The 25,292-nt window shown below is 36.1% G+C and overlaps 1 protein-coding gene across 1 annotated transcript in view; it reads left to right on the forward strand.

Moving 5' to 3' along the window:
* Positions 1–25,292, forward strand: part of hcn1 (hyperpolarization activated cyclic nucleotide gated potassium channel 1) — a 227,630-nt gene that overhangs the window by 196,565 nt on the left and 5,773 nt on the right. The window contains exons 5-7 of the mRNA XM_031894296.1: positions 976–1,122; positions 9,554–9,794; positions 14,331–14,495. Of these exons, the coding sequence (XP_031750156.1) occupies positions 976–1,122; positions 9,554–9,794; positions 14,331–14,495 (553 nt within the window). The remainder of the gene's footprint in view (positions 1–975; positions 1,123–9,553; positions 9,795–14,330; positions 14,496–25,292) is intronic.

Here is a 25,292-nt window from a genome sequence, read left to right on the forward strand (position 1 = left end):
TGCCCCTCAGAATGAAGCACAATTTCGGGGTGGGTAGGAGATGGGAGGACACCTATGTGCCTCACCCTGCATTCTGCTTTAAAATTGAATGTGGGTTAATGCAGAGAGCGTTCAATTCTAACCGCAGTCCATAGAACCATGGCACACAGAAGCCTGTAGACTTTGTCACCATGTGATCTACTCTTGCCACCTGGCCTCCATCATGAGATCTACCACAGCTAAAATAGTGCAACGTCTATCATTTGGCACAATAAGCAAGAAAAAGTATCAATCCACATAGCAATATATAAATGCAGTGCCAAATTCACATTTAATGCCCAAATAACATTATTCAAGTGCCAACTTCAAGTTTAATGTGAAAAGATTGTATTAGTTTTTACTTTCCTTCTTCATGGGCCCACTTTGTAGTCTGCACACAGAAACATATATAAAGTGGGAACATGTATATACAGCGGCCCGGTGGGGACAATCTTCTATAGCGGGATGAGAGTACAAAGACGGATGGCTTGAGTAGCCGCACTCAAAAGCTCCAGCATGCTTGGGGGGGAATCAAGTGGCGGGATGTCATCCCACTGCATTCCACCTCGAGGTCTACCAGAAAATTTAAAGGGATCTACTGGTAGAACACGATCTACCTTTTGGGCACCCCTGCTGTAGATATTTGCGTACACTTAAATGCAAAGTGTAAAGTGCATAAAAATAGCCAATTGCACTGCACACTGCATTTCTGCTCGCAAATGAGTGAATAAATAAATAGAAAGTTTGAGGTTATATAAAATAGAATCTTCTCATTGTGAAAATCTCTAGGGTAAAGAAAAGTTGTATCTTTTATTTGAATTCTCCAAATTATCATATTAATTCTGTCAGCCCAGCAATTAATTCTGGGTTCTTTAGATGCTACACAGAGATCATAAGCAGATTTGACTTTGAATTTGTGATAACTAATTTGCAAATGATGACTCTCTATTTTCGCAGTACAAACAAGTGGAACAGTACATGTCATTTCACAAATTGCCTTCTGATATGCGGCAGAAGATACACGATTATTATGAGCACCGATATCAAGGAAAAATATTCGATGAAGACAACATTCTTAATGAGCTAAATGACCCATTGAGAGAGGTAAGCAGAAGACAGATTCTTTTGGGGGGGATTTTTTTTTCCATTTTTGTAAAACTCAAAAACTGAAGCTTCCAACAAAAATGTTGCCTCTTTGACACCACTGTGACAGTTATGTACAGCTGATTGTATTAAATATATTATTAGTTGTATTACTAGCAAAAGTCAGTATACAGCAGTAACATTTATCATTAAGATTTCTTTGGTCGTGTAAAAGTGACATTCTTGCCCCATTAAGGGGAGTGGAAACAACCATTTGTAGTCCTTAAGCAGGTGTATAAAAGTCATTTAGAGATTTATTGAAGCACTAGCCTCTGTTTGGTACTTGAGTAAATCAATACTTGATGTATCTCTCTCAGAAGTAGAGTTACATTGTCATGGACCCTTTGAAATAAGGGAAAGGAGCGTCAGTACCTTGTAGTCTGGGTGCACTATTATTATTATTACTAACATTTATTTTTAAAGCACTAACATATTCCGCAGCGCTGTACAATAGGTGGGTTACATACATTGGACATACAGAGTAACATATAAAGCAATCAATAACCGATACAAGAGGTGAAGAGAGCCCTGCCCAAAAGAGCTTACAATCTACAAGACTCTACTAAACTCTCAGAATGGATCTGTGACCACAAAATTAGAAACTTGTTCCGACAGGCCAACTGTCATCCAGACATCATGATTAGAGACAGGGGAGAAAACTTGCCGTGGAGCCTTCTGATCTCTGTCCAATAAGGTTACTGAAGCTTTATAACCTTCTCAAAGATGTGCCCCCCATAAAAACAAAGTGATCAGTGCAGAATTCATGTTTGTATGGGCAATTTGTGAATATTTATAGACAGGGAGACAGATAATTTCACAAGAGAAAAATTATAGCAAATTTAATAGGCTAATCAACCCAGGACATTGCCATTGGAATGCTAGTGTAGACCTCAGGAACTAATGGCCTAGTTTGAGAAAGACTTCAGGAGGAACGGATGGCCTGGTTTGCTAACATGATTGCTAACATGAGTTAATAGCAAATTATCATCAAACTGAGAAAGAACAAAATCCTTCTGCCCCAATGGGTAATATTGTGATACATGGATGTTTTAAAGGAACAGTTCAGTGTAGAAATGAAACTGGGTAAAATAGATAGAAAAAAAAAATATTTGTATTATAGTTAGTTACTCAAAATGTAATCTATAAAGGTTGGAGTGGGCAGATGTCTTACATAATAGCCAGAAATCTACTTCCTGCTTTCAGCTCTCTAAGCTGAGAGAAACTACAGTGTTTTCTAACCTGCCTGATTGATATCTGGGCAATGTTTATAAATATTGGGCCCCCTACACAGGCGAATAAGCTGATGACCTGGCCTAGAGCAGCAGAAAGCTTTTATTGGCAGTGTATGGCCAGCTTAAGTTAACATATGTCCTATTTTTCAATGCCTTAATGCTTTTTCTGCAGCTTTTAAGATCCACATCGTACAAAGTCCGTGTGTCTTGCAGACTCTAGGTCCCATTGTTCCAGATAATAGGTCCTAAAAAAAAGTATTTGCCTGATGCTTTTACATCACCTGTCTGATCCCCCATGTTCCTCTATGAGGGGGCGGCCATATTTGTACTGCAGGAGTCTGCTAGCATTAGAAGCTGACAGGCTGAGAAGGGACAGTCAGGTTTAGGAACTTCAAATAACAATTACTCATAAAAGCAGCTCTATCTGCCAAAAACCATCAACATGACCTATAGGGAACTTTTACATGTACATTTATATGTTGAAGATTAGTTTTTTAGTCTCTGTATCACTTTAATGGGGTTGTTTACCTTCAAATTAACTTTAAGTATGATGTAGACATTGATTTTAGAGACATTTTGTAACTGGCTTTGTAACTACTCTCTGTTTTGTAATTTAGCAGCTGTCTGGTTGCTAGGGTCTTATTTGCCATGGTAACCAGGCAGTGGCTTGAATGAGAGACTGGAATATGAATAGAAGAAAGCTTGAATGGGAAGTTAAATAATAAAAACTAATAATAGTAATAAAATTATAGCCTCAAACGGCAACTATCATTTTTGGCTGTAGGGTACAGAAGAAGTCAATTAAAAAACTATATTAAAAAAAAATGAAGACCAGTTGCAAAGATGCTTGGAGTAAGGCATTCATCACCTTTTTAATGTCATTAAGCAGTCATACATTCACAGGTTTTGAAGAAAAAAGAAGCATAGGATGATTCTATGGTGCATCTATGGTGGATGAAACTATTGTAGGGCTAAAACAGTGATCACAGAATGTGGGAATGAACTAGAGAAATCCATTTTGTCCAGAAATAGTCATTATTAATTGTATTCACAAACACAAACATTATTTAAAAAAAATCAAACTTTTTTTTTCTATTGTCTCTCTGAGAACATTTTGCTTCCCATGGTTCTATGCAAAGTATATAGAAGCGCCGTATATCTTTGTTGCGGCACAACCTGGCTGTTTCACAGGGTGACAGGAAGATAATTGCATAATAGCTCAACCTGAAGCTGATCAATTGGCGGACACAAGGAATACAGACAGCCATTATATAATCGATAGTTTATGCTTTTTTATTTTTTAATTTGGAAAAAAAAGCCCTGTCTTGGCATTCAACATACACATGCTGTAAAAGCCGTCAGTAAGGTGTTTGGATTTATATAATCATTTTCCTCTGTTTCCATGAAAGGAAGCTCTTATAGTAGATTCAGTGGCTGTTTATGTCAGCAGGAAAAATGGCTTTGCATTTTGGAGAATGTCTCTAGAACGTACAGTAGATGAATGATGCGCTCACTTATTCAAAACCTTTGTAAGCAGTCTGGCTTGGGATATTGTTTTCTTCCCTTCAGATTAGATGAAAAATGGCCCCTTTTTAAATATTTCTGCTCATTCATATTCACTTTTTAATAAGTTCTGGATAGTTTTCTGTTACTTCATAAGAATATTAAAGGGGAACTACACCCAAAAACTTGAGCTTTTTGAAAACTAAACATAAAAAAATGCAATATACATCAATTAAAAAAATATGCAGCCTTTTCATAATGTTTAATGTAATAATATGGGTTGGAACAGTTCCCTAAGCCCCGCCCCCTGTTCCCCTGCTGATCTGGCTGACTACTTTGAGACTCAAATAAAATATAACAGTAGTCGCCTGCCTTCAGCCTGCCTCCTCCCAATCCCACAATCCCCTGCACATGTGATGTCAATAAGAAAAGGAACATCCAAGTGCAATGCATTGTGGGTTATGTAGTTCCTGCATGCTGTCTGTAAGCTGTGGAGAAGTTGTTACAATTTGTAACATTAATGTTTTAGACTGCACATGTTGCCCCCCACCAAAAAAAAACAGTTTACAATATTTGTTACTATAATGTAGTGCCCCAGGGTTAGTGGCTGCCATCTGTGGCTACGTCTGTTCCCCCAAAATCTGGTCATAATTACACTGCACGTTGTCCTACTTGGTGATCACTGCCAGATAGGTTGGGAGTGGAAGTCAAGCAGTCAGAGATGGAAGCCACCAACATCATTGTACTGTACAAGTAACAGCAAAGCAGGGTAGTATTGGGGCTCCTCAGTGATTCAGTTATGGTTGGGGGACCTCTCTTACAAATTCCTTTTGTTTTCCTTTCAGCACTTTTTTCAGGCATAGGACTATACTATGCATATACATATACTGTACAGTTATGGGATCCCTTATCCAGAAACCCCTTATTCAGAATTACGGAAAGGCCATCTACCATAGACTCCATTATAAGCAAATTCTAATTTTTAAAAATGGTTTCCTTTTTCTCTATAATAACAAAACAGTACCTTGTACTTGATCCCAACTAAGATATAATTACCCCTTATTGGAGCAGAACAGCCCTATTGGGTTTATTTCATGGTTAAATGATCCCCTTTTCTCTGTAATAATAAAACAGTACCTGTACTTGATCCCAACTAAGATATAATTACCCCTTATTGGGGGCAGAACAGCCCTATTGGGTTTATTTAATGGTTAAATGATCCCCTTTTCTCTGTAATAATAAAACAGTACCTGTACTTGATCCCAACTAAGATATAATGACCCCTTATTGGGGGCAGAACAGCCCTATTGGGTTTATTTTATGGTTAAATGATTCCCTTTTCTCTGTAATAATAAAACAGTACCTGTACTTATGTCTATGAAGATTCTCATTCATCCAGGTCATGATATACAGTATCTAGTAGAATTAAGTCTAAAACAACTGACCTTTTCTGAGTTTTTCCTGAAAACATTTCACCACTCATCCGAGTGGCTTCTTCAGTTCAAATGACTGGTAGGGAATTCCCTGGCATTTAAACTCTTGATGGTAGTGCAGTCACAGGCATCCAATCACAATGGTTCCATTGAACTTTTTCAGTTAGGTGTTAGCTGAAACTGACAGGTGTAAGAAGGTATGATCCAATCACAATGGTACCAAGATTCTCATTGATGAAGGTGTTAATCAATGAGAATCTTGGTACCATTGTACCATTTCAGCTAACACCTAACTGAACAAGTTCAATGGAACCATTTTGATTGGATGTCTGTGACTCTACTACCATCAAGAGTTTAAATACCGGGGAATTCCCTACCAGTCATTTGAACTGAAGAAGCCACTCGGACGAGTGGTGAAACGTTTTCAAGAAAAACTCAGAATACTCCAGTTGTTTTAGACTTAATTCTACTAGATACAGTACCTGTACTTGATCCCAACTAAGATATAATTACCCCTTATTGGGGGCAGAACAGCCCTATTGGGTTTATTTCATGGTTAAATGATTCCCTTTTCTCTGTAATAATAAAATAGTACCTGTACTTGATCCCAACTAAGATATAATTACCCCTTATTGGGGGCAGAACAGTCCTATTGGGTTTATTTCATGGTTAAATGATTCCCTTTTCTCTGTAATAATAAAACAGTACCTGTACTTGATCCCAACTAAGATATAATTACCCCTTATTGGGGGCAGAACAGTCCTATTGGGTTTATTTCATGGTTAAATGATTCCCTTTTCTCTGTAATAATAAAACAGTACCTGTACTTGATCCCAACTAAGATATAATTACCCCTTATTAGAGGTAGACTTAAGTTATGGAGATTCAAATTACGGAAAGATCCCTTATCCGGAAAACCCCAGGTCCCGAGCATCAGGTCCTATACCTGTATATACTTGCCTAAGACTATGCAGGGAATAACTTAAAAATAGTCAAAACATGGTGGTGCAGCCCTCTAGGAGAAGCTACCATGTCCCGGTGTTATTTTTAAGAAGGATGTGCACCATAAGGTTAGCAATTTGCCTCACATTTTAACCTTTATTTCTCCTTTAACTTCTAAAGTACCATAAACAAACATTTAACAGGACTCCATTTTTTTTTAATATTGAAGTCTGAAAATCATATTCTTTCTTAAAAGGCATTGCATTAATTTACAGTGACACACTTTTTGACATTTTATTGATAAAAGCAGCAACTTCAATAAAATATTCATTCTTTCATTACTTAATCTTAGATGTTTCAATCCAAGGCTGTGATTAGTGATAAGCTTGCTTTATAGAAGCTTTACATGGCTGTAGCTTAATTAGCACAAAACCAGCTGACTCACAGTTTCTTAAAGGAACAGTAACGCCAAGAAATGAAAATGTATAAAAGTAATTAAAATACAGTGTACTGTTGCCCTGCACTGGTAAAAGTTGTGTTTGCTACAGTAACACTTCTATAATTTATATAAATACCCTGCTGTCTAGCCATGGGGGGCAGCCATTCAAGCTGGAAAAAAGGAGAAAAGGCGCAGGTGACATAATAGATAACAGATAAGCTCTGTAGAATACAATGGTGGTTTATCTGTTATCTTCTACATGCCTGTGCCTTTTCTCCTTTAAATTGCTTCCCCCATAGCTACACAGCAGCTTTGTTTATATTAACTTTCTGAGGAAAACACACCAGTTGTACCAGTTGTACCAGTGCAGGGGAACCGTATAATATATTCTACTTACTTATATACACTTTTTAGGTGTTACTGTTCCTTTAATGGGGGGTCGTAATCAAAATATTTGTGTATGACCAAACACTGGTATTTGGGAAACCTTTGCAGTTTGAAGACTAAAATTATGAAACTATACAGTATAATTTACCCCAAATTGGTCATTCTTAGTATTTTTGCCATAAATGGCAATGTAAAAATCATGCCAAAAGCATGTCATATAACATTCACATATAAATTAATCAAATAATTAACATTTTATGATATTTATATAAAATAATTGAAATTTAGATCTATATATAATCTATACAAAATCTAAATGCATCTATTGTATATAATGTAAAAATCTGTGAGTTCATTTTATTTCTACTGTAAAAAAAAGGGGCGTTAGCTTGTAAATCTGACAGCAAAAACCACCACTTGGCCACTTTTTTGTGGCATGAATTCTTTGCCACCTAAATTTATCCTATTGATTTACACCAGGCCTAGAGTACCACATAAGGATATCTTCTAGCGGAAGTTGACATACAGTACTGTCAAACTAAATGCGTAGATGAGACAGACAGTGAGGCTAGTGTTTTGACCAAAAAGAATATGAAGTTGAAGATTATGGGGGTCCCATAGTGAACAAAAATGTCCTTGTCATTAAGGAAGTTCTTATTGTTTTGTCAACCCCTTATTGCATAGCATTGCATGCTTTTATGAAATTTAATTACCATATATACTCGAGTATAAGCCGATCCAAATATAAGCCGAGGTACCTAATTTTACCTAAGAAAACTGGAAAAACTTATTGACTCGAGTATAAGCCTAGGGTGGGAAATGCAGCAGCTACTGCTAAGTTTCGTCAAAATAAATACCAATAAAATTACATTAAATGAGGCAACAGTGGGGTATATCTTTTTAAATATTTATTTCAAATAAAAACTGTAAACTAGCTCTGTAAGTGGAGGGTCAACAAAAACAATTGTTTTATCAACAATGATACCTTAAGAGTACTTAATCAGCAACCAAGCCAAAACACAAAGAGTTAAAATCCTTCAAAACTATATATTGTTTATATAGAATATAAAGTGAAATGTCTAGTGCAGAATGCGACATGTGAGAATAGTAGATTAAGATGAATTTGGGAGAGGGTCAGGGCACTGGAGGGTCTGGTTGAGAGTGGCCTAATTAAGAAGGACAGAGGGTGCTAGTTTGGAGGGACCGACTCGAGTATAAGCCGAGGGTGACTATTTGAGCACATTTTGGGTAATGAAAAACTAGGCTTATACTCGAGTGTATACAGTAAAAGTAAACTAATCAGTAAAACAAAGGTAGGCAAGAGCCATCCATATTCTACAGGTGTCACAACCTTAGCAAATCTCTCCATGCTGTGTGCACCAAGGCATTAATAGGCACATCTTGAGACAACATGGATGTTGCCTTGCATCACTGTGGTGATCAAGTGCTTGTTGAAGATATGTCTGTAGTGTGAATAGAGAATGCCTATCTGTAGCTGGAAAGCAAAGCCTTGTTGGGTGGTCAGTTTAGTAGTTTATAGTATATTAGTTAAGTGAGAAAAAAGGAAATGATTAGGTTCTCATGTAAGGGTTCATTTATCAGGTTAATTCCCCATTAAGAATCACTTTGTATTCTGATGAAAATATACATTGATGCATTATTATTATTATGAAATATCATATTTAGCTGTTTGTAATGAGCCACATCAGTCTCAGCGTGACATTTGCTCGCTCATGTTACTGTCCCTTCTTGCGTTCCTCAGGCGTTTTAATATTAATTGCATTCTTCCATATCCAGATTTCCTGTAATCTGACCTTCAAAGCAAGGTTGCCCTCAACTGTTCATGTCTGTATGTGCAACGTGGATCTTTCTTTTGTAGAAAAGTTTAATTGCCTGTTATTGGTCTTTCTAGCTGACTGCCTAACTATAGGCAAACTATTGCTTCCCGCATCTAGATTTTATAAATTATATAAATTCATATACATTTAATTCTTATTAAATTCTATACATTTCACTGTACCATGACTTAATTTTAAACAACCCAGTGCATGGAATTTGGAAGCACAAGACACACAAAAAGTCACCCCCATATGTAATAAAATAAAGTTTGCACAGGAGCAGTACCCTATAAAAACCAATAGCATGCTTCCTTTTAATCAGGTGACCAGTAAATGCCATCTGCTGATTTATTGCTATAGGTTATAAGAAGTGTGGCAAACTTTGCTCCTGATATTACATAACCCCCTTAGTCATTCATTTCTAAGCACCATTGGCTGCATTATTTTGCGGACAGTTCTAGGTTCAATGGAGGTTGTTTAGCTACATTTGGACAGATATGTTCTGCAACAAAGGAAATGAATTCAGCCAATATCAAGTCTTGTTTCATAAAAATCTGTTGGACCTAAATGAATTCCTCTATTATCAAGTCAAGTTTCCATTTATGTCTTTCATTTTAGGAAATAGTCAACTTTAACTGTCGGAAACTGGTGGCTACGATGCCTCTGTTTGCTAACGCGGATCCAAACTTTGTCACAGCCATGCTGAGCAAACTGAAGTTTGAAGTGTTTCAGCCTGGAGATTACATTATTCGTGAAGGAGCTGTGGGGAAGAAGATGTATTTTATACAGCATGGTGTGGCAGGTGTCATTACTAAATCCAGCAAAGAAATGAAGTTAACTGATGGATCTTATTTTGGAGGTCAGTATGAAAAGATTGAAAATGTCATTCTTTACTTAGAATAAGGTAAGTCATTATTGATGCCCAAAGCAGTCGTGCAGAACAGTGGTCTATATAATAATCCAGTAACTGATTCACTGGAAATTCCCTGCAGGACATTTTGTTGCAGTGCTTGTTTATGATGAGGCAATATGGACTTAGTGAACCGTGTCCACCATGGATGGACATTGATATTATTGGATATTATTCTTGGCCTTAAATTCCGAGTGATACAAGAGATAGAGCCTAATCAGTTCAGGTTATATTTGTATTAAAAAAAAAAGCACCACTTTATAAAATTAAAAAATATTGTTTAAAAAAACTCTAAAAGAGGAACAAGTAGTTAGTACAGGCTTAACACAGCATAGTATTATACCAAAAGATGTTGCTCGACTAAATCTCCATTTGTCGCTACATTCACATCACACATATGTATGTATGTACGTACGTACGTATATCTTTATTTATAAAGTGCTACTTATGTACACAGCGCTGTACAGTAGAATAGATTAATACAAACAGGGTGTTATTAAGATAATAATAGATAAATACAAAGTATAACAATAAATACAAATAAATACAAGATACAGTTGCAATAAGTTAAGAGTCAAAGACACAAGAGGATGGAGGTCCCTCCCCCATAGAGCCATAGAGCTTACAATCTATATGTAACTGGGTACTTACATATCATGAGACATGCACCGCTAAAGAAACATAGTAAAATAATAAATATCCATTGACAAGATACATAAAGAGTATAATTAAGTAGGATATAGGTATTACCAGCCAAGTCCCTTACGTGCACCAAAACTCACATGGAGACACAAGATGTTTTGTGGACTTTTATTTAGGGCCGCTTTAAGGTACAGTCAGCCCCTGGGCAAAATTTCACTGGTGGGCCCCCTCTGCCCCAAGAAATTTGTAATAGAGTGACCCTCAGGCACATAACTTCCATATAGTAAGGCAGGCAGTGAAGAACTGGTCTGCGTTTACTGAAGTTGACATGATCCCCATGTGTTCCGCCCTGGACCAACAACCCTGGGAGCAGAAAAATGACAAAATGGTGATACCCCAAGAAAAAAACGTAAAGAAATGTAAAAAAAAACACGCTCTAGAGCTTCTCCAGTTGATTCAAATTAGGGGTTTGCCATCTCTGCAGGATGCTTCTGCCAAGTTATCCCAGATGAAAAGTGAGTCAGTGGGCCCCCTATCCTGGTGGGCCCTAGGCAAATGCCCCTTCTGCCCATTTATTAAAACAGCACTGCTTCTATTTGACTCCACCATAGCTCAGCTGGAGTTGTGGTGCACATAAGTGGTGTTTTTAAACAATATTTTGAAATTTTTGTATTCAATACATTTGTGCTTTTTAATACTATTGTTACCAGCATTGCTAAGGCTCTATGATTTTTAGGGGTTTAACCCTGCGTTAGGGTACCCCCTTTGTATCAAGTGAGTTTACTTGCCCCTTGCAGGATTATGTAATAATAATTGTCATTGAATCATTTCGTATATCTCTTACTATGTTTTTCTTCCTTGTATTATGAGTCCCAGCTGCCGCACTACTATTTTGAATGCTGTTAGTATCCTCTTTGGTGACCTCTACTCAGGCACCTCAAATACTGGAGTAAAAGCAAAATGATAAAGAGAACAACCTTCAAGCAGAATAATGCTGCAGAGTGTTTTATTGCTTGTGTGTCCTATATCTAATGTGTATATTTAATAAAGGGCATGCTAGTCCAGAATATCTTAAGGCTCAATTACGAAAGTAGCACGTGGTGCAAAGTGCAATTCTCATCTGCAAATCATGTTCTTTTTTACCCATAATGTACCATTTTTTCCACAGACCCACAGTGTGATTGCAGTCACATGCCAAGTTGTGTCTTCAAAAATGCTGCATGATGCACAAATATGCATGAATGGTGTCTTTACACTTGTGTTTGTTATTCTATTCTTGTCCTTTATTAAATGGATATTATTTTAATTCGATTGTTTTCTTAATGAGGTTTCAACAACGAAAGCTTAAAGAATAGGCTTTAAGACCAAATCTCAACTACAAGAACATATGGAACAAGACTATCTTCCCCAGTATCAATATTTGACATACCATAGGCAATTCCAGGCAGGAAATAAACTAGCCATATTCTTCATTACTTTTCCAGGGTGCCACAGCCTGGTGCCACTGCAAGTTGGAGTGATATCCCCCCCCCCTCCCAGCAGCTGATCAGCAGAACAATGGGAAGGGAGCAAAATAGCAGCTCCCAGTAGGTATCAGAATAGCACTCAATAGTAAGAAATCCAAGTCTGGCTTGGGACTCCTCCAGTTACATGGGAGTAGGAGAAACAATAGGTTAGCTGAAAGCAGTTCTAATGTGTAGCGCTGGCTCCTTCTGAAAGCTCAGACTCAGGCACAATGACAGAGGTGACAGTACAGAGCTAGTCATTAGAATAAGAATCTTCTCAGTAAACACCCCTAGCTTAAGCACTAAAGCAACAGCAAATATAAATATTACTGAGAAGAACATGTATTATAAAACACATATTAGCTTAATGACTTATTGTCAAGAGTTTCACATTTTAGCCTCAAATTCTGCTATTCTTGTTCCGCTCAGTACTATTTTTGGATCTGAGGTTGAACACCCCTGATGTATGTATATTGGCCCTGCCTAATATAGGGCCCTCAGTCTTCCTGCTATGCCTGGGACTTGGTTTAGCTCTGTCCCTGCAATTGAACAAAAATACACCGTTTTCTTTTCGCTCCTTTTACCCTTTTATCCATTTGTTTCACAAATCTTTGCATCGTTACCTCAGTTATCTCTGCCTTTCTTTTCTTCTACATCTCTCCCTCCCTGCTTTTTTCCTTCTATATTTCCTCTTCACTCCAGAGTCCCCAGCTCATTCCCTTCTTATTCTGTCATTCAATTTTATTTCTGGTCATCCCCTTTTCATTCACTTCTCATTTATTTCTGCCTTTCTCTTTTTGCTTTTTTTTCTCATCTACTTTTTTCTCTACCTTTTATATTCTGTCCTTTTTTGTGTTCTTCCCTCCTCAGAATCACTATTTTCATTTTTCTCTTTATTTCTTCTCCTTTTATTTCCATTTTCTCTTCCATCCCTTCTGGTTTTTGTTGTGAAATTCTGAGTGCCCATTTCTTCACTTTTTAATTTTCTTTTTCTTGCTCTTTTCTTCCTTTTATGCTCACCTTCCTCTCTAATAGCTTCTTTTACCTATTTCTTTCTGTTTACTTTCCTATACCCTTTTGCTTCATATTTCCTCTTCACTCCATAGTCCCCAACTCATTCCCTTCCTCTTATTCTATGTCATTCAATTTTTTTCTGGTCATCCCATTTTCATTCACTTCTCTTGTATTTTTGCCTTTCTCTTTTTGCTTTTTTTCTTATCTCCTTCCTCTAATTTGCTTTCTTCTCTGTACTTGTACCTTTTATATGCTGTCCTTTTTACTGTTCTTCCCTCCTCAGAATCACTATTTTCATTTTCTCTTTATTTCTTCTCCTTTTATTTCCATTTTCTCTTCCATCCCTTCTGGTTTTTGTTGTGAAATTCTGAGTGCCCATTTCTTCACTTCTTAATTTTCTTTTTCTTGCTCATTTCTGCCTTTTATGCTCACCTTCCTCTCTAATAGCTTCTTTCTCCTATTCCTTTCTGATTACTTTCCTATACCCTTTTGCTTCTTTTTTTCCTTTCACTTCTCTTCTTTCTACAGTACTTTTCTCTTGATTCAATCTTTTGTGCCAGTATCTTCACAACCACAATTGCTTCTCTCATGCAACAGCTTAACAACCCAACACTCCTCTGTGCCAGCAGCGCCATCCCCAATAACTTCTCAGTGCCAGCCACAATTCAGTGTAAACAAGTACAAACAAGTAAATATACAAGTATGTTTTTGTATCTCATTACTGTAATCATTTCAACCAGAGAGCAGTGTCATAGTAATTCTGACTGTGGAGCTGTGAAAATAGCTGAATAGCATCATGGCAGTGAATGTGCTATCATCCTAAATAGCAAAATAAAAACTATTGTAATTATACACACGAACATTTAAAAAACAGCATACTTTTTTGGAGGGTGAGTTCTCTTAAAATATATTATTTGGTTTAATACTATTAGTGGACGCTTTTGCATCTATATCTGTCATTTTTATTATATAGATAAGGTTATAAATACAAGTTTTGTTAACCAGCATCCATTCCACCGATGTTTTTTTTGCTTCCAGATTCCTCTACAGCTGCCATAAACTACATTTTATGTGAATGATGTGCAAATATCTATAGAGCCACAGTGTTTCTTTCTCTGCCTTGGGATATAAGAGTGCTTGTTGCTTAGTGTGACGTACAAAGTAAAGCATGAATGGAGTTGGGGCTGATGCTCTTAGCATCACCCTAGGAATATCTTGCTGAAGCATTGTATTATCTTGCCTTTGAAATAAAAGCTATTCTTGAAAGAAATGCCGTATCTCAAATTGAAATCCACTTGCAATAACTGAATGTCTTTCTTTGCAGAGATTTGCCTTTTGACAAAAGGTCGGAGAACTGCTAGCGTCCGAGCAGAAACCTATTGCCGCCTGTATTCTCTTTCGGTGGAGAACTTCAATGAAGTGCTGGAAGAATATCCTATGATGAGACGAGCCTTTGAAACTGTGGCCATAGACAGATTAGACAGGATAGGTATTATTTTTTATGTTTATTTTTTTGGCTTTTCTGCTATCAAATATCTATAATTGAAATGAGTACTTCTTTCCTATTACAGATGTAGAACACTTAGCTGACCACCCTGTTGGTGGATAGCATAAAAAGGTACCAATATGCAGCACATTGTAAGGAAATCTTACAGAAATACTGAAATTTAGATTATGCTGCCACATAAACTGGATTATGCTGATTCTGTTCAGCACAGTACAATTGCCAGGTGGCAAAGACAGCAGAGTTGCACACTGATACATTTATCTTCTCCCTTAACTGAGTTACTGATGCGCCAGCAGGGCTAGTTATGAATACTACATCTGTGACCTTCATAGTGTGCCATATTATCCATTGCACTCAGAACATTTAGTTTTGCATGTGCATGTTCTGCCAATTATAATGATATACCTGATATGATATGTAAATACTATATATGTGTTCTCAGTGCTACCTAGCAATCCAAAGAACTATATTCATTCTGATGGATGCAATATATACAGAGCTGTCTTTAGGGGTCTAAATAGGGTCTGGCACCCAGAGTCTCAAGTAAGGTCTGAGCCCTGCAGTGCAGCAGTTGTAGGAAGAAAGATTAGGGTGTGCTAGGACGTAGGAAGTAGATGGTGACTACGGAGCAAAATGATCAGGAAGTAGGAAAAAGTGGCCAAAGTATGACTGTTTGTCAGTGTTGCCTGACCTATGGCCCTTTAGTTGCTGTTAGAACACAACTCCATCAACCACTAACAGTCCAAGGCAGTAATGGATTGCTAGAAGCCATATTTAAACCACAGATGAAAGGCTATAGGTCACACTTGCTGCTTTATGGTGTCCCACAAAGTCTGTTTTGCCCAGGGTCCCATCACCACTAAAGACAGCCCTTGTTATACAGTAAAGGATACAGTATTCTGCATACCAAATACAAATTCTGTTTACTTTGAAGAAATTGATAGGTTTACTTTCATACTTTTATTATACAGTTATGTGTGCCATTTCCACTACATTTGCTTACAATCCAGGTGTGTCTAAGTTAGACTAAGTCGTTATTTGTAAGTAGGAATGCACTGAATCCATGATTTGGTTAGATTTAGGTCACCTTTCAAATTCAATCCAAATAACCTGGAGAGTACACATGTTCTTCAGTGCAACAGTGTAATTTATTGAGATATCACTGCAGTGATTTGGATTGAATTTGAAAGGTGTACAGCCAGGACGTGGGCCTGTTACCTGTTGATGAGTACTTTCTTTGAATACTGGAACCTACGGCAGGACTCTTTATTAAAAATTTGGACCAAATTTAAATATTGCAGCTAGGGATGCACCAAATCCAACCAAATCCTAATTAGCATGGAAGGGTTACATTTTCAACTTCTGTGTTTACATGTTAAAAAGTCACATGATTTTGGGCGAATCCGAATCCTGCCAAAAAAGACCAAATCTTGGCCGAATACTGAACCGAATCCTGGATTTGGTGCATCCCTAATTGCAGCATAGGGTTTCCAGGGTCTTAATATTAAAGTAGCACCATCCTATTGGACATGTTTAGAACCAACATGGCTTTTCCTGGCTGATGTTTTATTGAGTTTGTTAAAATATTGATCCACAAGGTGGCAGAAGATCTGGTCATGAGATGATCAATATGGACATCCCATGTTATCTGGTTGTTGACTTGGATACCACACTCTACAGCCATAGGTGTCAGATTTAAACAGAGGCCAATCAAAGAACTGGTCACACTGGTCACTTAGCCACTTTACACACTACAAAGAAGTTAGCTATAGTCATTCTTTTTCTTCTAGATGTCTGTATATATTGTTTATATAGTATATAGTTTTCATTGTTACAAATGTTGAAAAGGACTATAATATTATGCAGGGATTAACCAAAAAATATTATTAACAGGGATTCTGTGCATATCTACTTACTAATAATGATATGGATAATAATAACTAACTAGCAATACTCCTAGGACAATATAGTGTCCTACACATTATATGTATAAACTCCATGTGGTAGTGTATCCTTTGTATTGTGTGTGGTTTAAAAGGTGACATGCTTGGTATGCGTGCATGCTGCTTCTCCTGCACTACTAAAACTGCTTCCTTTGAAATGTTCTTATACTTACAAAGAATGAAGGGACCTCCTACAGGGATCTGATGGTGGAACTGTTCTACCGCACTAAACTAAATTCTCATGAGATTCTAGTATATGCCAAAAGTGGAAGCTAACAATAGCTAGCCAAGGAGGAAAGTTGAAGGTCTTCAAAATGCTGGTCTCACCGCCACACGGGGTGTGTGAAGAAGTTATTTTATTACTAAGGGGCTGATTTACTAATCCACGAAATCCGAATTCCGAATGGGAAAAAATCGGATTATAAACTAACATTTTGCGACTTTTTCGTATTTTTTGTGATTTTTTCATCGCCGTCGCAACTTTTTTGTGAATTGTCGCGACTTTTTTGTGAATTGTCGCAACTTTTTCATAGCCGTTACGACTTGCGCGAATTGTCGCGACTTTTTCGTAGCCGTTACGACTTGCGCGAATTATCGCAACTTTTCCGTATTGAGCGCTAGTAAACGGCGGGCAAACCTTTCCGATTTTTTTGCGATGGCTACAAACAAGTTGCGACAATTTGCGCAAGTCGTAACGGCTACGAAAAAGTCGTGACAATTTACGAAAAAGTCGCGACGGCTACGAAAAAAATAAAAAAATACTGATCATCAGACGCTTTTAGGACGTTCGTTGATTAGTAAATCAGCCCCTAAGACTACCATTACAGAAAGGGTGGATAAAACACATGTACACGTGTACAAGTTCCATGCACAATTTAAGTGTTTTAGTGCTTGGGTCTCTTCAGATTAGCTTTTCAGATGTTATAACTACGGGGTTTAACCTCATCCAGTGGCACAACAAAATTTATTTTGAAAACAAAAATTTGACTCAAAAATGACACACAAATGAAAATAAGAAAGCTGGAAAAACAGCTGAAAATGTAGACCATTAGACCAAAAAGTATTTTCTTTACTGGCTCTTCATAAACTCAACTTCATTTTGTTCTGCACTCAATTTTTCAAAAACTAACTCTGTAGCTGCATGAACGATAAATTATATCATATTTCATGTGGTATATTCATTTAAGAAAAATAAAATTGGATTTAATATTCAGTCTATTCAGTGTAATAGTTTTTTCAAGAACATTCTGTAAAATAAGAACTAGAAAGTTGTGTTTATATTTTAGCAGAAATTCAATGTTACAGCTTCGGTGCCTAAATTAAATAGCTGAATATGCTCTAGTTTACAAACTGCATGGAACATACGGTATAATTTATCAGGAATTAAGCTCCGGGCCCCAGGAGAAGAGCGTCCTGGGAGATGCTGGCAGTGACTGAAAGCTTTCTCATTAATACATTTCATGCTTTATGAAGTTAAAAATAATGATGTATTTTTTTAATCAGAATCATTTTACATAGGATAAAAAGTAGTTATCATCTAGAACTGTAAGTATTTACTGTGCCTTTTTAAGATATGTCATTCTGTTTTATATATTGTTTTAGTTTCAATGCAAATGCTTCTGCACATTGCACGTGTCATTGATCCAAACGATTGGTGTGAATCAGTGAGTCAGATCGATGATATACAAGTGAACATATACAAACTGACTGTCCAGGGTCTTACATCACTGGGCAGGAACAGCAGACACTGCTAGGGGGTCAGAGACCAAAGTGGTTCAATTTACAAAAAAAAATCAAAGCCAATTAAAGCAGGAATTTCAGTTGTAAAAATAAATATTCCCATTAAGCCCTGAGGGTTTTTCTAATCATCTATGCAAACCTTTTAGTTTCTTAGCAATGGATTTACCATACCTCACTTTAATTCCCTGAATTTCTGTTTAATGATCAATTCAGACGAGATGAGCTTTGCCTTAAAACTATAGCCAAATATTTAGATGAAAGACAAACAATATATAGCTATATACCGTTCTGGCTATATATATCTAGAAGTATTTTTCTGAGATTATTAACTTCATATTTTTAAGTACATTTGCATTATATGAACGACTCTAAACCAAACCAGGGCCACTTCTACCTTCTACTAACTTGCCTCTGCTAGTCATTATTCATTAGTCACAGTGACACTTGTGATAATGTGAGTTGTAAACCTTTAAGTTTCAAATTGTATTGCTATTTTGACTTAGGGAGTGCATATCCAATCAATTTATGTTCATAGTTAGCTTTGTCAGCTATATTGTTTTTGAGGGAACCTTATGGGGCACATTTATTAATCCACGAACGTCCGAAAAGCGTCCGAATGCGTTTTTTTCGTAATGATCGGTACTTTGCGACTTTTTCGCGAATTGTTGCGACTTTTTCGAGCTCTCAAGACGAAAGTTGTGCCAATTCGCGAAAGTCGTAATGGCTATGAAAAAGTCGCGCCAATTCCCGAAATTTGTAATGGATATGAAAAAGTCGCGACAATTCGCGCAAGTCGTAACAGTTACGAAAAAGTTGCGACAATTTACGGAAAAGTCGTAAGGGCGACAAAAAAAATCACAAAAAATACGAAAAAGTCACAAAATGTTCGTTTTCCAATCCGAATTTTTCTCATTCGGATTCGTGGATCAGTAAATCAGCCCCTATGTCTTATAATCTCATTAATTACAAAAACTACAAAAATTTTGGTTTTAGGTCAGATACTGTTAATTATATCAATAAATATATGGCTACGTTAACTTGATTATTAGGGATAAGTGATGTTTTTGCCTGAATCGCTTGAATTTTGCCATGCATTTTGTTTTGCCACAAAAAAAAAATATATTTTTTGCATGAGAAGAAAACACTTTACTCCATTATATTTGGCACAGGAAAAAGTGCCCATCGACTCCAATACATTAGGTACAAGAAAAACCACAGCAAGAAAAGCCCAATAGACTCCAATACATTTAGCAAAATTTTGGTAATTTTCTGCAGTTTCACAAATTTTTCAACTAAGTGAAACAGTGCAGTTAAGCTCATCACTACTTATTATTAGCATTATACACTTATTAGGGCGATAATAACACCTTTGTATCCTAAGGATTGCAATTAGGGTGCCAAGGGGATTGTAAGTGCACTCTAAGGCTAATTAAATTAAGTAAACAATAAAAGAAGTGTTACTTAACTTGTCCAAAATATATGAAAGTGAAGATATTATTAAATGTATTGTTACAAACAAGGGTATTCAGTTAAAAATGGATAATAAAAAAGTTTCCAAGCATCCATTAGCACTGAATGTAATGAGTAGCGATGTACTTTATTTCTTACCGTATTATCCCACAACATAGTTGCAGGGGGGAATGTCTTCTAATTTTTTAAATTCGTATAGACTTAAAAATCTCAATTGTATGATTATTTATGAAAAAACTCAAATTTCAAAATCAAGCATAAACATGAAGAATTAAAAAAAACACACACAGTGAAATCACATCCTCCCAATAATATTTACTGAATTATGTCTGAGTATTATTGAACTTAGTCTGGAAAACGTGAATTGAAAAACAGCTTGAATTTTACTAATACAACTTCCATTGACTTATACATGAATGCATAATAAATCTCAAGTTTTGAAAACTGGAGTTCATAAATTTGAAACTTGAATTTGAATGTTGATAAATGATTCCCTTAACGTTTTTGAAATAAGAAAAGTCTTTTTTTTATAAAAATAAGGTTTATTTTCGATTCAGAAACAGGTAAAATAAAAGGGTAGGCAGATGTTGTTATTTTCTACCCAATTTATAAAATGAAGACCTAAAATATATTGTTTTCTAAAATCTAAAATCAGTAATATCAAAATGATCATAAAATGATACTATTGCATATGGTAAGGAGAATATTTTATGTAGTTTTAAGTCTTTTTCTATATTTATACATTTGTAGGAATTAATAAAACAATAATTACAGTACTTTTTCCCTCTTTATACATCAAAAAAATAAATTGCCCACGCTATGTAACATTTACAGAAAAGACATTGATTATTTAAAAGGCAGAAAAACAGGGAGGAAACTTGCTGTTTTTTTTCAAAAGTTGGTTAATCCCCAAATTATTTCCAACCATAACAACTGATTTAATGACTATTTAGAAAGCAGTTTCCATTTTGGTGAAGCCAATTGTGCTTTATACAATGGAAGAATTATTTCTGCGGTATATATTTTAATTAAACCTGTGGGCAGAACTTGTTTCATAAATATAGGGAGAAAAAAAATCCTGAGAAGGAATAGGAATAGGAATCAGGAAGGACAATATATCCACAACTTTTTCTCCTTATTATTTTCGTATTCCTGTATATTTATCTTATTGCACAACCACCAAGTTATAATGGTAAAAAAGCTATTCTATACTCCTGAAAAGAAGTTAAACTTTAATACTTATAATGTTTTATTTTTATTGCAATTTATATTCAGGCTTCAGAGAGGACCTGGCAAGAAAATTCAGGTTTGTTGTCTTCCTCAGCAATAGCCCAAAGCATTAGTTTATTTTTTTTTTAATTGCTTTGTTACATAATGCTATTTTAATCTCCCTTTAGAGATATGCTTATTGCCATTAGATAGAAAATATTCCAGATAGAAAAATAGGTATCCACATTTGACTTAATACTGCATAGCAGGTAGAATAAGGATGCTCTATTAATAGGAGAAAAAGACTGTAGAATATTTTTTTTATTATGTCCAAATAAGAGCACATTGGTGGGGGAAAAAAAGCATTCACCTGGAAACCACCGCTTTTTTTACCATTTTGTCCTGTGAAGGGTCACTTTTTCTTTGCAGTTCTCACCTCTCCACCATCATGCTGCATCCTTCAATATGCTTGTTTCTTTTTAATGAACAAAAGCTGATTGCCAAGTGATGTTATATTTCTGTATGGCTTATGCAATTTTCCTCTGACTGTCTTTGAATTCCACATCTGAGTAATTGTCAACTTCTAGGGGCACGTTTACTAAAATTTGTTTTTTTCTTGAAAGTCATAGAAACTCGACATGGTATAAGTTCGAATTAAACTCGATCATTGCTGTATTTATAAAATGTCACAATAATGCTTGAATCGCTTGTACAAAAATTTCGATTTACATTAGAAAATCACGAATTTTTTGGGATTGAAAGTTGAAAGTATTTCATGAATCCTCATTATTTTTCCCAAACAAGAATTGCTCCAGCAGCCCTTTTAGGAGAAATTGCACTCATTCTTGGAAAAATAATGTGTTAATGTTTTACTGGATGAAATTAGAAAACAATGATGGGATTAACTTCCCCTTGAAAACGTGTGAAATAGAAAACAATGAGGGAATTGACTTCTCCTTGAAGCTGGGTGAAACTGAAAAACAACGATGGGATTAACTTCCCCTTGATGCTGGGTGAAACTGAAAACTTCCCCTTGAAGCTGGGTGAAACTGAAAACAATGATTAACTTCTCACTGAAAGTTCAAGGACAGGCTGTCATTGACTATTCTATTACTCTACTATGCTAATCCTCCATAGGACTCAAAGGTACTCGACGGATCAAACCTGACAAATTTTTTTTTTTTACAAAAAAAGTTCACTAAACATTAATAAATCACGAATGATTGGATTATTTTTTGAAAAACTCAGATTTTGGGGGGAACAACAATGAAAATATTAAGTTCTGCCGAAAACCCATTTATAAATCTCGAAATTATCTAGAAGTAAGAAAAAATCTGACTTTATCTCAAAATTGCTTGGTAAACGTGCCCCTAGTGTTTTATTATATAGTATGATGATGGGATCTTTAACTTTGAAAATTCATGAAGTTTGGCTACAAGTGACACTATTTTGTGTTACCAGTTGAGGACGTTTAAAGAAAAAAAACACAAGAATTGTGTATGTTTATTATCAGTTTTCCTTTACTTGGACAGTAATTGAAGACAGCCAGATGTGTATACAAGAGCCTTGCACCATGGTTTCCAACAAGAAGAATACTATACTATTTGTCATGTTGTACTGTGAATTGTTTAAAGTAACAGTTCTAACTGTAGTGGGCTCAACTTTATGCATGAGTGCAGAATACAGTTAAATATTAGTGCTATACAAATAGGTCAATGCAATTGTGGGGCATGTTGGGCTTCATAATGATTTCATAGAAGGCTACATGTGGCCCAAACACTTTCAAATGGACATCTCTCCCAAAAGTACCAACACCAGTACATAGCACGTGCTAAAGAACTAAAGGGATGTGAAATATGTCAGTAAATATAAACAAAGCAGAAGGTATATGTAGAGATATGTTATATTTACCAGGTTAGCACTGCATTTCATACTAGCAGCTCAACCTTTTACAATAAACAAGGGAATTATTTTGCCTCAGTTGACATGGCCTTGTGTGATTGTAGACATAAATACAAAAGTTACCCATCAAGCTCTGGCCTAATGCTAAGGCATTTTTAATTGTAAAGTTAAATTTCAATAACATTTATAAAAGAATGGTTAGCCAAATGCTAAAGAAAGATGAGATTTTCTTGTACCAGACAGGTCCCCTCTCTTACAGATGGTAGCAGACTAGCTAAGATTGCAATAAAGCTTGGCTTTCTTCATGAAAAAGGAATCAGTTTTAAGAAATGTGATTTGTATTGTGTCTTTGGACACAAAATTCAGATATCAGGGGCAAATGTATTATTTGTTGTTTTTTTCCAGAGAGCAATGATAGTTACTGCTTGGAAAAAAAAACAACTACAGATTTACAAGTTTGTTTTCTTCTTTCAGTCTAGTATGAAAATATATTGAATTGTTCAGTAGTAACAGTTCACTGGGGTGTTAGAGCTCTTCACTGCCTCTGAGATCTAACACCCCATAAATCTTAATCTTTCTGTTTGACATTCTGGCAAACTGATGCAGCTATCTGAATTTGTGCAATTTGTTAAAACTCCAGACTGCTAACATTTGAACTGCTTGTAATCTTTTAGGAGCCCCATTGTTATTAGCACCTCTATTATTAAAAGACAAATAATATCTGTGCAACAATGTGTAGATTTTTCGCGGAAGCGTATTATTGGTTTGTTGAAACACATTCATGTAGGGAGATACAGAAAATAAAGTGGAGATCAGCTTAAATGCTTGATGAGAATGCTTTGTATATGCTCACCTTTTGTGCCTGAAATACAGAGAATGTGTTGTCTTTTGTTGAAGGATTATTGCTGTAACTGGAGGTATTTAAAGAAGAATTAGGATTAATTTGCCATTATTACTCATGTAATGTTTTAGGAGTAATCCTAGATGATATGAGATGAGTCATTTACTTAACTGTTGCAAATAATTTTGGCTTTGACATCAGCCCACAGGAAAGCTAAATGTAACTATTAATATATTACAGAAAGGGCAGGATTTATTGATATGACCCTTCTGCCCACATCTATTACCTATGCTAGGTGTGTGGGCAGATATATTGCCCACACATATCACATACGGTGGCTGAACATATGATTATATATATGATTTGTTGTTCATTAAGCCAATGGCACATAGGGCAGATTTTTTTTTTATTCAGCCAAAAAAGTGACTGTGCAGCCTGTTCATTATAATAAGCCTACTGTAACTGGTGATGATGGGGAAAACACGCTTGTCACTGCTAGTGTCAGGTAGATTCCAGTTAAATAAATGGCAGGCTGTATGCCCATGTTAGGCTGCGTTTCTGCCTGCAGAGAATATACCCATGGCCTAAATGTTTGTGTATTTGACAAAAAGGCTTTTCATTTCTTGCCAGTGTGTTAGTCGTGATGTGTCCTTTCCATGACAACTAAAACTGGAAAATGAATAGGGTAACATCATCTCTACTTGTAAAAATGTTCTTCATTCAGATGCCCTAATAATCTCTTAAAGCAGTGAGCTCTTTTGCAGCTGATGAGGTTGCTATGCAGAGCTCCAAGGCTCAATGTGCAACGCTAAATCACTGATAAGCCATTTAGTATACAACATTGTACTGCTTAAAGAGCAAGCCTTGTATTAACACACATTCATGGCTGTCACACATCGGATTAAAAAGAGCCACGATACAAAATAGGACTTCTGTTCAATTATAATTATTTTATTCTAAAACTGTATTGAAGTCAATTATATTCAAATGAATTAATAAGTATTTGCATTTGTCTTATAATATAAAAATAAGAAAAATGTTTAGTAATATTGATGCAACAGTTATTATTCATAGCAAACGGCATAAATAATGGTGTGAGAAATGAGTGATCATATATGGTATAAAACCAACATAGCTTCAATTCCCCCTCATTATTCATGTTTGTGATTTAACCAATAACAGGCCAAAGACAGGTTCATTTGTTCTTAGCTTGATCTTGTTTCTATACAAAAGGGTAAATAATAAAAGGGTAAATAATAAAACAGCTAAGCCGCTTCAGTTTTCAGCTTTTCAAAGCTTAGGCTAATGCCAGACGAGGCGTAGGCATTGTAGACGATATATGCATAAAAACGCGAGACTTTGCATTGTCTCGTGTTTTTATGTGTATTTCGGCTACATGTGCCTGCACCCGACTGTATCTCATTCATTCGGCACATGTAGGAGGCGTAGGGCGGAATTTTCAGCAAGCGTTTTTCCGCTTGCCGAAAATATCCACCCTACGCCTCGTCTGGTATTAGCCTTATATCATACTTTTACAAATTATGCCAGATTTGGGGCTAAATGTAGTCTTGAAAGTCAAGACTCTTACCAGAATGCAAAATAGTTTAAACCAGTGGTTCTCAACCTTCCTAATGCCGCGACCCTTTAATACAGTTCCTCATGTTGTGGTGACCC

This window comes from Xenopus tropicalis, chromosome 1 (genome assembly GCF_000004195.4).
Source record: "Xenopus tropicalis strain Nigerian chromosome 1, UCB_Xtro_10.0, whole genome shotgun sequence".
In the NCBI taxonomy this organism is placed as follows: domain Eukaryota; kingdom Metazoa; phylum Chordata; class Amphibia; order Anura; family Pipidae; genus Xenopus; species Xenopus tropicalis.